This window comes from Mus caroli, unplaced genomic scaffold, assembly GCF_978045245.1.
Source record: "Mus caroli unplaced genomic scaffold, Mus_caroli_1 scaffold_18, whole genome shotgun sequence".
Lineage (NCBI taxonomy): Eukaryota > Metazoa > Chordata > Mammalia > Rodentia > Muridae > Mus > Mus caroli.
The window spans coordinates 59,423,870-59,438,855 of NW_028227273.1; the positions used below are offsets into that span (position 1 = coordinate 59,423,870).

The 14,986-nt window shown below is 47.4% G+C and overlaps 1 protein-coding gene across 1 annotated transcript; it reads right to left on the reverse strand.

Annotated features, from left to right (window-relative positions):
* Positions 1-9,338, reverse strand: LOC110283646 (H-2 class II histocompatibility antigen, E-D beta chain). The gene is given in 6 exon segments (XM_021149051.2): positions 1-78; positions 80-105; positions 508-618; positions 1,236-1,517; positions 4,789-5,058; positions 9,177-9,338. Coding segments are annotated over 6 exon segments (846 nt in total). The 5' UTR covers positions 9,271-9,338; the 3' UTR covers positions 1-15.
* Between the last annotated feature and the right edge of the window lie 5,648 nt (positions 9,339-14,986).

Here is a 14,986-nt window from a genome sequence, read left to right on the forward strand (position 1 = left end):
TGTGCCCTGAGTCCATCACCCCAGCCCCCATACTGTAGGGAAAGCAGATCTGTCTCTGAGAGAAGACTGAAGGGTGTTTACCTGTTGGCTGAAGTCCAGACTGTCCTAGAAAAGAGAGAATAAAATAGATGCTTACATGCATGAAGGCAGATCTGTCCCCAGACACATGTACCCAGACTCTGAGCTGCCACCTGAGATTCCTCTGGTAATACTGCCCAGAGCACACAGAACCAAGAGGAGCATGGACAGAGGGAGGGGCTTAGGGAGCTTCAGTCACCGGCAGTGCCCTTGGCTCCCCCCAGTCTTCCTCTGTCCTCAGGTCTCAAGCCAGAATCAACTTAACTCTCCCATGTGTTATCCCTCCTCAGGGTCAAATCAAGTAACCACAGACTATTGCATTCAGAATCCAATGAAACCTGAGGTCACAGGGCCAATGGCATCCTGAGAACAAAGCCATGGCTTTTCCCTGAAATGCTATGGAGTCGGGGCTCCCACCAGGCTCCTTACCTTTCTGATTCCTGAAGTAGATGAACAGCCCTGCTCCCAGGAAGAGCAGGCCCAGCACGAAGCCCCCAACTCCACTCAACATCTTGTTCTGTGCAGATGTGGACTGTGCTTCTGAGAAAGGAAGCCAAAGGTTTGGAGGGTTTTAGCCCAAATCCCATTTTCACTCAGGACCCCTGAGACTCGGAGCTTTGAGCCCAAGGAAGAAGCGTGTTCTAGAAGATCTGGCAGTCAACATTCCTGGTCATGTTGAGAAACCAACCAAACAGGCCTGAGCCGAGCTGACAGGAAGTTGCTGAGCTCTGAGGAGTAGCAAAGGCAGAGCTATGACTATATGTCCCTGAGGTCAGCCATGACCCTGCACTGCTCCTTGTCCAGCAGCAGCAGCAGCAGCAGCAGCAGCAGCAGCAGCAGCAGCAGCAGCAGCAGCAGCAGCAGCAGCAGCAGGAGGAGGAACACAACCCAGCCAGTGGCAGAGGCTGCAGCAGGGGCCAAGAAGATTCCAGGACCTGTTATGTCACTGGCAGGCTCAGATGAGTCTATGGGGGCATAACTGCTTCCCAGGGGGCAACTGTGCTTGTAGAAGCTTCATGCACCTACCCTGTAAGCCATGGTGAAAGGCAGGACAGCACAAAGCCAGTGGAAAGAGTGTGTGGGTGGAGAAAGCTGACAGGCAGGGATAAACCACACCCACCCGGGCCGGCATTCACAGTCTGGAAGTTACCACTCACTCCACTCGACCGTGGCAGGGTCGGTCAGGCTGGGATGCTCCACCTGGCAGGTGTAAACCTCTCCAGCCTGAGGAACCGTCTCCAGCATCACCAGCGTCTGGAAGGTCCAGTCTCCATTTCGGATCAGGCCCGTGGACACAATTCCTGTTTTCTCCTCCTTGCCATTCCGGAACCATCTAACTTCAATGTTGCCAGGGTAGAAGTCACTCACAGAGCAGACCAGAAGGTTGTGGTGTTCCAGGGGCTGCGTCTTTGTAGGGTACACAGTCACTGTAGGCTCAACTAGAGGAGAAAGAGAGGTGAGAAGGAGCCATGAGGGTGGAGCTGTCCTCCTTGTAGGCTGCCTGCCTGCCTGCCTGCCTGTCTGCCTCCATCCATCCAGACTGGATCCAGGCAGGCTAAGGTTCTACCACACAGTTGCCCAGGATTCAGGTTCTGTTTTCACAATTTACTGTCAGCTCCACTCTCAGGAGGAATCACCACCTGGAGGTGAAGCTCCAGGCAGGGAGAAACAGGCTCTCCTCTCAGCTGTGATACTTTAACCAACAGCTAAGTGACACCCACATATCCTGTGTGTATAGCACATGGGTTTTGTCTCTTCTTGTCTGTAGATTGTGACGGTTCTGTGTGTGAGGCAGGAAGACTTACTGAGTGTTACTCCTTTCTCATCTGTTTTGGCAAAACTCTAAATTAACTTTGCCTTATCTGACATCATTACTCTCTTCATGTCGGCTAAACAGGGATTCACAGTCACATCAGCAGGGGCCAGACTGTGAGCTGCAGGAATTGTGGGCTGAGCTGCAGTCTGCACCCTGACCCATGCAAAGCAGTGGACAAGCAGCAGATGGCAGTGCTGAGCGAGGATCCCCTCCCAGCTGAAGAAGCCAAGCCATTTTCATTTTGTGTGTGCTTTTTTCTAGGCAACAAATCATAACAGACATTCACATGACCCATTATTGTAAATAAGGGATGGGGAATCCCTTAAAATTAGTTCATAGAAGCCTTCATTTTCTTTGGTTATTTTCGGTTGATCTCTTTACAATCTTCTGAAGCTGAGTGAAGAAGCTGTCGTACCACCTTGAGCTGTGCAGATGGGGTTGTGATCCCACACCTTGAGTCGTGCAATCAGGGTTGGGGGTTTCAACATCACACACTGTCCTGGGTAGTTTTATGTTGATCTGACACAGCTAAAGTCACTTGAGAGGAAAGAACCTCAATTTAGAAAATGTCCCACAAGATTGGGCTGTAGGCAAGCCTTTAGAGCATATTCTTAATTAGTGATTGATGGGGGAGGGACTCACCCACTGTGGGAGGTGCTATCCCTTGATGGTGGTCCTGGGCTCTATAAGAGAGCAGGCTGAGCAGGCTATGAGGAGCAACCCACTCTCCATGGCCTCTGCATCAGCTCCTGTTTCCAAGTTCCTGCCCTGCTGGAGTTCCTGTCCTGACTTCCTTTACTTATGAGAAGCATAAAGAAGTGTGAGCTAAGTAAGCCCAAGATTAGCTTTAATTCGGCTGTGGACCTACAACATCTCAACCCTGACCTTTCAGACTTAGGAAATCCATTTTGGTCCCAACCTCTACCTCCTCCAGGGCCTGACACACTTCTCAGGCACTCTGCCAAGAGCCTTGGCCACTCAAGGACCCAAACAAAGGCCTTTTCTTCTCATCAGGGAAGAGTTCAAACACCGTTGACTTGAGCCTACCCCACCACGAACCACAGTACTACCCCAGGCTAGCAGGCAGAAGGCAGCCCACCCTTGGGTCCCAGAAAGGCTCAAATAATACATACAATGTCTAAATCCTCAATAGCCAGACACCCAAAGGATGTGTCAGCAACATTTATCTAAATTAGGTTGGTCTTGGACATTGCCTCCATTCAAAATGCCAGATTTTCTAAAAACTGCAGACATACAGGCTTCAGTCTGAACTTCCCTAAATCCAGGTTTTGGGGAACTGAGCTCTGGCTTCATCTACAGTAACACCTCTGTCCCAGCTTCAGTGACTGCACACATGTGGATCCAGGCACCACCCAGCCCCTGACACCCTCATGAGACCTCCCTGTCCTTATGCAGTGTTGGCAGCACTGAGTGGCAGCTGCAGTGGTGGAAACTGCCATTGACTTCAGTGTGCCTGTCCTAGCCCCTGTGTGGTAGCATGTCTTCATCCCGGGTGGACAGCTGCAGAGCACTGCAGTGGAAAAGAATAAATCGCTGGGCATATCCACTTCCCCTGCCCATAGCTATCTGCCAACAACAGCACCATATACCGGAGCAAACCTAGACACAGTAAGACAGGATGTGACCTTGAGGTGCAAGCCAAACATGACTATGCCACCCGCTACCAAGTCTTTTATGTCCTAGGAGGACAGTAAAAAAACACAAGGAAAGCACAAAGACAAGAGTGCTCGCCATCTTTGTTGTGGGAAAAAAAATCGAGGCTTTGTAGCCATCTTGGTAAAGGGCAGTCACATGATTGACTGTGTCATCTGTGTTAAGGGAAAGTCATGGCTTCATTGCCATCTTTACAGAGGGCTGCCAGGTGTTTTCAGTACCTTACTGACAGCGAAATCTGTCATTTATGCTATAGCTTTTTGGATAAACTAAGTCACACAACAACTACAGTGGTCTACAATGCTATAATAATGTACTATAATACGGTAGGATCAGCAAAATTACCAGTCTCTCTGTGAACTGCACTAGGACTAAAAATTTTAATAGTAAAAGCTTCATTTTAAAGCATGATTTTTAAGGCCCAAACCGTACAGGTATAAAACCAAGCGTCCTTGTCTTAAGAAAGCTACTAAATTATTGTAAGCTGTTAACGATAATTTTAAAATGCAAGGCTAATGTCTGCCCAAGGCACCTGCCGAACCAGCTTGTGTATCTCTCTTATCAAGAGAGGAGGGGGCTGGTGAGACGGCTCAGTGGTTAAGAGCACTGACTGCTCTTCATGAGTTCACATCCCAGCAACCACATGGTGACTCACAACCATCCGAAATGAGGAACAACAACAACAACAACAAAAACCTATGGGCCGGAGCAAGAAGGAGAAGGGAGGGGTGGGAAAAAGTGAGAGAGGAGAAGGAAAAGTAAATCTTTAGCAAAAAAAAAAAAAAATGGGTTGCAACCTGAGACTCAAAACTGTACTTGGCTGAGGACTCCGGCACACCGGGCAGGTAGGTCCCCGTCAGTGCTACTCTCCCTTTGGGGACGGACGACCTCTCTCTGGGGTGCGGCTTTCCTTTCCTCTGCCCACCCCTCTCCTAGCCCTCCTGCTTAAGGTGAAAGTATGTTTACTGCAGTTTTCACTCATGGGTCGCTGTCCTGGGCAGTCCTGACTTTTTGCTCGGGCCAGTGAAGAGGTCAGCAGTTAATGGCGCCAAGGATGAATTCCGTTCCCCAGCCAAGAGGCTGCCTAAAAGCGCCTGTGGCTCCTGCTGCAGGGAACCCAGCATTCCCTGCGGCTCCTGCGCACATGCGCACCGCCTTCTGCTGCTCCCCACGCCCCACCCTCACCGTGGTTCCGCCCCACCCACCCCGTCCTGTCTCACCTCTCCGCGGCACAAGGAAGTTATCGGAGATCTCATAGTTGTGTCTGCAGTACGTGTCCACCGCGGCCCGCCTTTGCTCCAGGATCTCCGGCTGGCTGTTCCAGTTCTCGGCGTCTGGCCGCCCCAGCTCGGTCACCGCGCGGTACTCGCCCACGTCGCTGTCGAAGCGCAAGTTCTCCTCCTGGTTGTAGATGAATCTTTCCAGAAACCGCACGCGCTGCGTCCCGTTGTAGAAATGACACTCAGATGTAGAGTATTCCAAAAACCGTGCTGTGGAGACAAGAATTATCTTCTTCTCTGCCGACAAGATGCCCGAGTCCCTCTCAGCTGCCCGAATGACGGACCAGACCCAAGTTCTACCCTGCTCACTTCTGAGGTCACCACAACTAACAGGGCAGAAGGACACACGCCCCAGCTCCACCCCAGGCTGGACAGTTACAGCTGTGTTACCCAGTGAAGTGAGGGAGGAACTCGGGGAACCCGGCCCCTATTCCCAGGAGGGACTGGACAGTCTTCCCTCAGTCCTCTCCCCCTCGTTTCTTTAACCCTCATTACGACCTCCAGGTCCCGAGCGACAGAGAGGTCGAGTGGCCATTTTATTTCCCATTGGATTCTTCCGCTTTGATTTGTAAATGAATTTCTCTCTCATACAATAGATTCTCTTCAGTTTCCACTCCCTCCTTCCAGATCCTCCTCACCTCTCCGACCACCCAAAGCCACACTTGGTTCTCTTATACATTAGAAAATACTTAATTAGCCCCCCCCCCAAATCAAACAAACAAACCAACAGGACGAAACAAAAAGTGACAAAACACACACACAAAAACAAACAAACAAACTAAGAAACACAGACACACACATTCAAACACAAAGGAATAATAAAAAAACAAAAATCTGAAACCATAATATATAAGCAAAAGATCTGCAAGGCAAATAAATAAATAAATAAATAAATAAATAAAATTTTAAAATACTGCAAGAACACCACTGAATTTGCTTTCTGTTGGGACATCTACTGCTGGGCTTAGGGGCCTGCCTATAAGTGTGGTTCATACCCAGTAGGACTCTTATTTTTGAGACTGTCACATAATTCAACCATTTCCCCTGTTCCTTTTCCTCCCCCTGAAACTTTCTATATACAACTCCATGTTCTCTTTCAAATTCATGGCCTCTTTTGTCATTAATTGTTGAGATATATATAGATATAAATATGTATTTATATAAAATTTATTTATTTATATAAAAATTATATATATACATATATATAATGTTTTTGTCACTTTTATTTGTTCATTCTGTTTGTTTGTTTGATTTGAGGGGGGTCCTAATTGAGTATTTTCTAATACTAATAATTTCTAATTCTAATAATAAGAATGAATATATATATGTATATATATTCATTCTTAAATACATAAATAGATCCTTCTCCATCTGTATAATATTACTTGTAAATATCTTTTAGGGCTATTTGAGATTGGACAACCAATTGTCCAATTGTGCTCTTCCCTGGGGAGACTATTTCTCACACCCCCAACCTCAGCTGCCTGTGGTCCCTTGTGTTGGGATTCAGTCCTGAAGGGATTCAGTCCTGTGGGCTTCCCTGTCACATGCTCTTGGTCAGCACAACTCTCCCCTGCTGAGTTAGGTCTGGACATTGCTGCTGGTCCTGCTGGTCCTGCAGCAAAGAGGGAAAGTGATCCATTTTCATATAAGCTTGAAAACAGAATAATCCTGTCACAGGCCATGCAGGACAGAAAGGTGTTGGTGTCCAGAGTCAGGTCACTTCCCCAAAGAGCAGCACCTTGTATCTCTTGTATTCCAGCAGCACAGGGGGCCAGTGGGGTATACCCCTTCTTGATCCCACCCCTGCCCTGCCTGGAGCTAAGCTGGAGACCAGGACTCACCAGCTCAGAGGACACCTCCCTCCCACCCCTCAGGGTCAAGCTCCTTAACACACCACACAGAACACAGTAAATCTTCCTGTGCCCTCCCTGTGCAGGCCTGCACCGCCCATGGGAATCCAAAGAGGAGAAACTGACGCCTCCCTTCATGTCAGAGCTTTAAACTATGGAGCTGGGGAAGAAGAGGGGAGGGAATGGAGTTCCATTAACAGGAAGTTTTGAGTGACAGGAGGGGAAGGGAAGGACCCTGGGGACAGACAGTGAAGATCTGTCACAGATGTGAGCCAGAAGAGGGTGGTGGCTGCAAATGTCAGAAGAGGGGATACAAGGCGGTGGGGAGCACATCTCAGCTGAGGTAACAAACACCTCATGCCAACACTGAGTTCATGAACAACAGAGCACAGGGCATGAGGGCAGCAGTGAGAGATGAGACTTTCGAGACCAAGAGCAGCCTCAGCTCAAAAGCCTTGGAGTTGATGGGAGCTGTCTGTTTTTCACTAAGAGGAAACAACTGGAGAAGTTTATGGAAATTGAGACCATGATCCCAATACTGAGCCACAATCTCTTATCTGATTTACAGATGCAGAGAATTCACAAACCAGATGTCAAATGTGATCCCCGGGGGAAAGGTAAGGGCGTGTCTCCATGCTCTGGTGGGTCAATCACGTGAGCTCCTCTAGTCTCAATAGAGGATGACACATCAGATGGACATCTTTTCATCTTCATACTTGATCTAACTCAGAAATGTACAAGAGATTTGTGAAAAGCAACTGAAATAAAGGCGAGCAGCAGCCATTATCAACCTCACGCTCAGTAGGATGAAGTTTGGTGTTTCCTGAGAAGTATTTGCAGCAGTCATCACTGTGGCTCATGAATTTAAGAGAGATTTCAGAGATGGAATCACTTGTCCCTGTGTTTGAGACAACACAGATGATAGTGAGGAGAAAGGGTTTGATTTTTACAAAAGACAAAATGGGAAAAAAAAAAAAAAAGGACAATTCTGGAAGTCATAAGAATGGTCCCTGTGACAAATGATGCAAGGGCAGGATCCTGGTCTGTGGGAGGTGGCAATGAGGTGAGAGGCAATCTGGAAGCTTCCTTGCCCTTTGAGAACAGCTTACAGAGAGGAAGCACACAGTGTGGCAGCAGGACCCTAATGCTTTACATGGTCATCCCTCCCAGTCCTCACACAGCTCTATGAAAAAGATCATCTCTCCCACATTTTACATTGCAGCCAAAGCCGAGAGGAGTCAGAGGGCTTGCCCACAGTCCCAGCATTCTGGGGTCTCAGATTATTTTTTAATTATTTATTTTCATTTTATGTGCATTGGCATTTTGTGTGCATGGGTGTCTGTGTAAAGATGTTGGAACTCCTGGAGTTCAGACAGTGAGCTGCCCTGTGAGTGCTGGGAATCGAGCCCAGGCTCTCTGAAAGCACAGCCAGTGCCCTTAACCACTGAGCCATCTCTCCAGCCCAGGGTCGCAGTTTCAGCAGTGTCAATAACCCCATCTTTTATCTCCCATGTGCATAGCACAGATGTTGATTTTTCTGTGTGTGATGTATATGTGGGTCATGAAGCTAGGAAGGAATCATACAATGCAAAGAGAAGTCTGGTCCTTTTCATGGGCTCAGGGCAGAGGATGTTGAAGAAAAACAAAATGCAGACATGTTCAGAACATGAACACTGAACCAGTCTAACCTGCCCCGGGGTCTCAGAAGGGACTTCCAGTTCTTTAGAATAACCCACAGATGCCTATCATCTCAAAGGTCATTTCCAGATCTAAGACCCTCGGCATTAGTTGCCGTGTGCTCCCAGGACAAGCGGAAACACTAACCACCACCCAGCAGAGGTTCCGCATGGGAACAAGCTACACAAGCTCTGGAGTCAGTGAGAGAGAAAGAGGAAGCCCTGGGTTACGCCTCACAGGTGGCTAGGCAATGGCCTCACAGCCTGCAGAGGGTGCACAGGAATCTCCCTGTGATGACCTCACTGCCTCTTGACTCTATGACACCTCCACACCTCCACACCACCTCTTCCGATTAGATCAATATTTTACTTTTTGTCCCAAAACAACAGAAAACATACATAAAACGTAGAATAGAAACACACATAGGAAGTTCTATTTTTAAAGAGAAACCACTTTGTCTGGCTTATCTCAACACAATGAAGACAGGGCCTGTCCCAGAGGTTAATTTAACATCACGATTGGTCGATCTTCTCAGGGCCCTAAAGGAATGTGACGCAGGTGTAGATGTTACTGGGAGAAACTTGAAAAGCAATGGCGGATACCCAGCGGCCTCTCACACAGATCTGAGAGCACAAACATCCAGGCTTCTGTTTGGGGACATAGTTTAGAGTTCATGTGAGGACTGTGCATGCTCACAGAAGATATCAATAGTTTCGAGGGACTTGGCCTGGACAGTGAGGATGTTACCTCCTTCCTTCCCCGACCCCGAGCATCCCAGCACCTGAGGTGTGCACTTACGTCTGGTGTCTCTGACCAAAGCCACTGGAGGGCTCAGCACTGTCAGCAACAGGATCACAGCTGCCACACAGGGAACTCTGGGGAGCCACACCATGCTGCAGGAGAGGAGACACAGGAGTCAGAGGGGAAGGCAAGCTTCAGACTGTAACTTTATTCTCTTTACTCATTGCTAAGATAATAAGAGACAGGGCATTCACTGCTATGCCACTGGATTGGTTAAGGCCAGTGCTGGGAGCCAATCAGCATCAAAGGAGTCTAGCATCATCAGTTGCTAGTTAGAGATTCAGTTTGAAGGTCCCCTTCTGAAACTTGCAGTTCTCTTCATTACATGGATACTCAGTCTGGGCTGCTGGCCCATGCCTCATATCCCAGCACTCAGGAGGCAGAGGCAGCTGGATCTCTGTGAGTTAGAAAGGTCAGCCTGCTCTACATAGTAAGATTCTGTCTCTAATCAACAAACAAATAACAACAAAAAACAAACAAAAGGAGAGTAGGGTTTTGCTTTGGGGGTTTGTTTGTTTGTTTGTTTTAAGAGGAAATTAATTTGGGAGGGAGACATTATTGGAAGGTTCCAAAAGAAGCTGAAAGGAGGTAGTGGGTGGTGGATAGGCTCAAAATACATTGTATACACATATAACTTCTTCTGGGTATAAATGACATATTGTTTTTAAAAGGATCAATTTATTTTCCTCTTTTAAATGCTGGATCCAGTTGCAACTGAAACACTTTAATCAGGCCACAGAGCTGGGTCAGCTCTGGGATGGTCTGTCTTTTACTCAGTTTGAGCACTGGGGGAGTGTTTCCTAAACAAGGCTGTTGCGTGTTTGAAGTTGTGTGAGATCAAAGGTGAAGAAAGAGACTGTCAGCCAGGCACCTTTAGCCTGGCGCTTACTGTGCCTCAGCTCAGTAGTGTAGGTGTTAAAAGTGACTGAACTGTGTTTGTTTCAGGGAAAGTTGCCACCATCTCTAGAACTGAAGGCTGTGCTTCTGTGGATGCCTGGAGGAGCAACCTTCCCTGGTAAATGATGACGAAGCAGAATTCAGCCTCTTGATTGGACAGTGGAGTCTGCACTTCTTCAGATAGGGAAATTCTAACAAGCTAATGGAAAGTTAAGGTTAGTTGTGGTGTAGTCCTGACATAAGGGATGTTTCCAGCTTGACCCCTGAACTGTTACTGATTTTAGTGGCACCCCCAAAAGCACAGAGTTATCCCTGTTGTTATCCAAAACCCAGTCCTCAAGGGAGACACTCAGAGCAGAGGCTGAGCATCCTGGGGAGATGAGGGTTGGGTTCAGTTGAAGTGCTGGGAGAGAGAGAGAGAGAGAGAGAGAGAGAGAGAGAGAGAGAGAGAGAGAGAGAGAGAGAGAGAGAGAGAGAGAGAGAGAGAGAGAGAGAGAGACTGGGGAGTGTGGAGAGCATGGCAGAGCTGGATCAGGACTGAAGCAGTTCTCTGACTTGGTGGGCCACCTTGGGAGATGTGTTCCTCTATCTTTTAGCACAACAGGCTGAGGTCAGATCTAAAATTACTGTGGATTCTCAGGGAGGGAACTAGACTTCTCACAACCCTAAAGATTAGTATCATATATGGGAAGAGTTTAAGTTCTTTCCCCATCTAGATCTCCTGTCAGCTGCTCCACGGCAAAGCATTGACCTCCTTAAAGTTTAAACTAACTCTGGGCAAAATAAAGTACTAGGGGTTGAACCTAAGACCACAGCATGCTGGGCAAAGGCCTCCCACTGAGCTACAGGCCCAGATCTCTCTCTCTCTCTCTCTCTCTACTTTGAGGCAGGACTCATTAATTGCCAGGTTAGCCTTGAACATGTGAACATCCTCCTGCCTTAACATCTGGACTTGCTCAGACCACAGACTGTGCTAAAAGGCCCAGGTGAGAAGATTATTATGTTTAAAGTTTTTATTACATGGATTTATCTAGTGTGCATGTGTGTGTGCTTGAGTATGTGTGTATATGTGTCACATGTCACAGCACGCCTGTCACATGTGGTGGTCAAAGCTCAATTTTCATGACTCACTTTCTCCTTGTTGGGACCTGGGCCTTGAACTCCTCAGGTTTGGCAAAAACCAGCTTTCCCTGCTGAGCCACCTCAGCTTTCCCTGCTGAGCCACCTCAGCAGACATTTGGAAGATTAGTTTTCAGAACCTGACTTCCTTATTTGACCAACTCCATGACCAGTAATTGCATGTGATGTGGACACTGTAGAACCTGACTACCTGGGGCTGGGAAATGGCTCATTTGGTAAAGTGTATGCCACACAAGGATGAGGACCTAAGTTGGGGCACACTGCACCCACATAAAAAAATGTAGTGTTCTCTTCTAGTCCCAACTCTGGAGTGGCTGAGACAGACAGGTCCCCAGGGCTCAGTGGCCTGCCAGCTCAAAATCTCTAGGTCTCTGTGATAGAACCTGTCTCAAAATAAGGAGGCTAATAGCAACTGAGAAAGACACCAGATGCTGACCTCTGCCCTCCACGTGCATACAGGCACACGTGTTAATACATCTGCACACACAGGTTTGTAATCTGCACACACACACACACACACACACAGAGAGAGAGAGAGAGAGAGAGAGAGAGAGAGAGAGAGAGAGAGAGAGAGAGAGAGAGATTTGGTAAGCTTGCCTATCCCATCTTCTCAAATCATTCTGTAAGATGAGCATCCTATGTTGTTTGTTTTATTAAAAATAAATGATAAAGTATTTACTTCTCTGATAGCCCACCCCAGATGATGGATAAGCTTCTAAACAACAACATAAAATTCATAGTTATTCACGTTGATGACATTTTACATAAACAAAATCAACTTAAATATGTTTAAGTTTGTTGATGGGATGGAGGTATTGGAGCATTTGATGGTTCTCATAGGCTGATCAAGGAAGACTCTTGACAGGAGCTGGGCCAGGCTTGCCTCATGGGTGGGGACTGAGGGAAGGAGAAGAAAGTGGGGTTTGTGCAGGAGAGTAAGGACCAGTCTCCAGGAAACCCAAATAGAGGAAATTGTAAGCAGTAATTGGGTGAAAACCATTTTATAAAAGACAAATATTGTTTGTCTCTCTTCCGCATACTCCAATGTCTGAATATTGAACACTAGAAAGTACTGACATCAGAAAGTAGCTTTCTTAAGTATTGACATGTACTGTGTGTCTGCTGTTCTCATTCACCAGACATCGGGGTTTAAGTGAGGGGCTGGTACGTGTGTTACACACACAGCCTGGTGCACACACTCAGGTCACCATTGTCAGTGTTCCCTGTGATTTCACAGCATCTTCTAATGCTGGGATGGAAAAGGTCTGATCCAGATCTGACTTCACAGGACTCTGGAACCCTGCAGTAAAGACAGTCTAATAAAATATATAAAAGTAGTGTGACAAGTTGTGTATTAGACATGTCTAAAAGAACTGATAAGAACAGGGGGGGTCCAATCTTTTTTTTTCTGTTCTTGGGACTGAGTCTGTACCCCTGAGCTTTCTAAGCAGGTAGGTTCTCCAACCCTGACCTGTATCCTCAGCTGTTACTTTAAAATAATCTTATGTATTTATTTATTTATTTATTTATTTATTTATTTATTTATTTGGTGTGTGTGTGTGTGTGTGTGTGTGTGTGTGTGTGTGTGTGTGTGTGTGTGAAAGAGAGAGGAGAGAGAGAGAGAGAGAGAGAGAGAGAGATGTGTGTCTTGTGTGCACGAAATGCCAATGGGAGAAGACGAAGGCATCAGATTTCCTGGAGCCGGAGTTAGAGCACCTTAATGTGGGTGCTGGGAACTGAACTCTGGTCCTCTGAAACAGCAGTGCCTGCTCTTAACCACTGAGCCATCTCCCTAGCCCCATAGCTGCATTACTTTTTCAGACAAAACAGAATGGTTAAAATTAAAGCATACCCAATATTTACATTAAGAAAGAAGGCGTTAGCTGGACATGTTGGTTGTCTGCAATCTCAGGAGACTGAGACGGGGGACTGCTGTGAATCTGAGGCCAGCCTGGGCTACATAGAGAGTTTCCGGCCATCCTGGGGTACAGAGTGAGACCAGAGGAAGTGAGATTTGGGAGTGGCAAAAGGGTCATTTCTCAGGTTGGCTAGGGACAAGAGTTAAGCTGGAGAATGAGAACAACACAGAAAAGGCGCATGTGAGGTGCAGGGTGAGGAGGGGCCTGGACAGGGAGGAATCCCGATGAGCGGGAACAGGAAGCCCTTAAATTGCATTGGGTGCTCGGTTGCACCTACCGTCGAAGTCCACTATGAAAGGTGGTGAACTTTTGGCAAAAAATAGTAAATAAATAAATAAATAAAATTAAAAGTTACATCCTTCAGAAAGGTGGGACTAGTAGAAAAAAATGTTAACTGGTAAACCTCTCAGCAAGAGCGGCTGCTGGGAAGGGCTGGATGCAGTGGTTCGGTGGCAGGACAATAGGAACACACAGGGAGGGAGAATTTCTGTGCTTCTCTTTGTTTCTCAAGAGTGTTGTAAAAACTGGGCTGCAAAGTTCAGGACGAGTACAAAGACTTCTTCCCTTCAGAGGTGGCACCCAAAGGGGCCAACCCTTCCTTTAGTCAAGTGAGGTTCCTGGGTTTGGTGAGACACTGAAGAGAAACTCACTGGAAATCCCCTCCTGTCTCAGACAACTCCCCATCACCAATGAGGGTGGGAGGTGAGGCAGCGTCAGCTGTCTCCAGCAGACACGTGTGACCAGAGGTCCTTTGTGAATGTCGAGAGAAGCTGGCATATGACAGGTAATGTTCATTTTGTGTATTGTTCCATGTTACAGGTTGAACTTTGAACCTCACACGTTCTAAGTACTCTATGACTGAGCCCTGCTCCCGGGCCACACGCTTATCTATTTTTTAAGGCTGAGAATTTCCTTCCATGGAAGACTTGGGACCTAGCTGTGTGGCGTGTGAGGAAGTGTTCACTGAGTAACACAAAGCGGGGTGAGACTGGAGGACCATGGGGAAGTTTCTCTGCTGTTCCCGAGCAGCACAGCAGGGTCCACAACAGACCTGGTACCTCAGCCCCTGCCCCCAGGAGCTCATGCACAAACGCGCGGGCGGCTCACATAACGAATCATTTACTTCTACAGAAGTCTAAGCTAGGAAGCCCAATACCTTCCAATCTCAGTGCAACCCAGCAGAGGTGGAGCTATCGCGCTGTTTCCTACAGGCCACCGCAAGCCCAGGGGAAGTTTACTAAACACCGAATTACTGAGAAGTGACCATAAAATGAAATACTTTACAATTTTAACACTATACAATGAGATAGAACGTGAGGACAGAAGAAATTAATGTTCAGCATACTTACTATAATTCCAATATCTGTAAATGCGCCCAGATCTAAAGTCAGCACCAGTTACAGAGAAATCCAATGAGCCTCTTCCGGTCCACACTACCCTCCTTTTCTGTCAAGACAACCCACTCTTTGCGTTGATGTGGAATGTCTCCCTGGCTCACGTACTTGAAGACTTGACCTCCGGACGGTGTTTCAAGAGGCTGTGTGTCTAGTTGCGGGAAGGACACAGGGGTGTTAATGTGAGGGTATGGCCGGGCCCACCTCTGCCAGGCACTCCAGCTCCTGCCTGCTGCCCGGGTATGAGCAGCAGCCTGAGGCCCTGTGCTCCTGAGCACTGTTCTCTCAGTTCCTGGAAAGACGCCTGGCTCAAACCAGAAAAGCTCAATTGTTTACAATTCACAAATCATACATTAATAAATATAAGCATTTATGGGGTTGGAGAGGTGGCTCAGAGGTTAAGAGCACTTGCTGCTCTTACAGACAGCCAGAGTTCAGGTGCCAGCACCTATTTCCA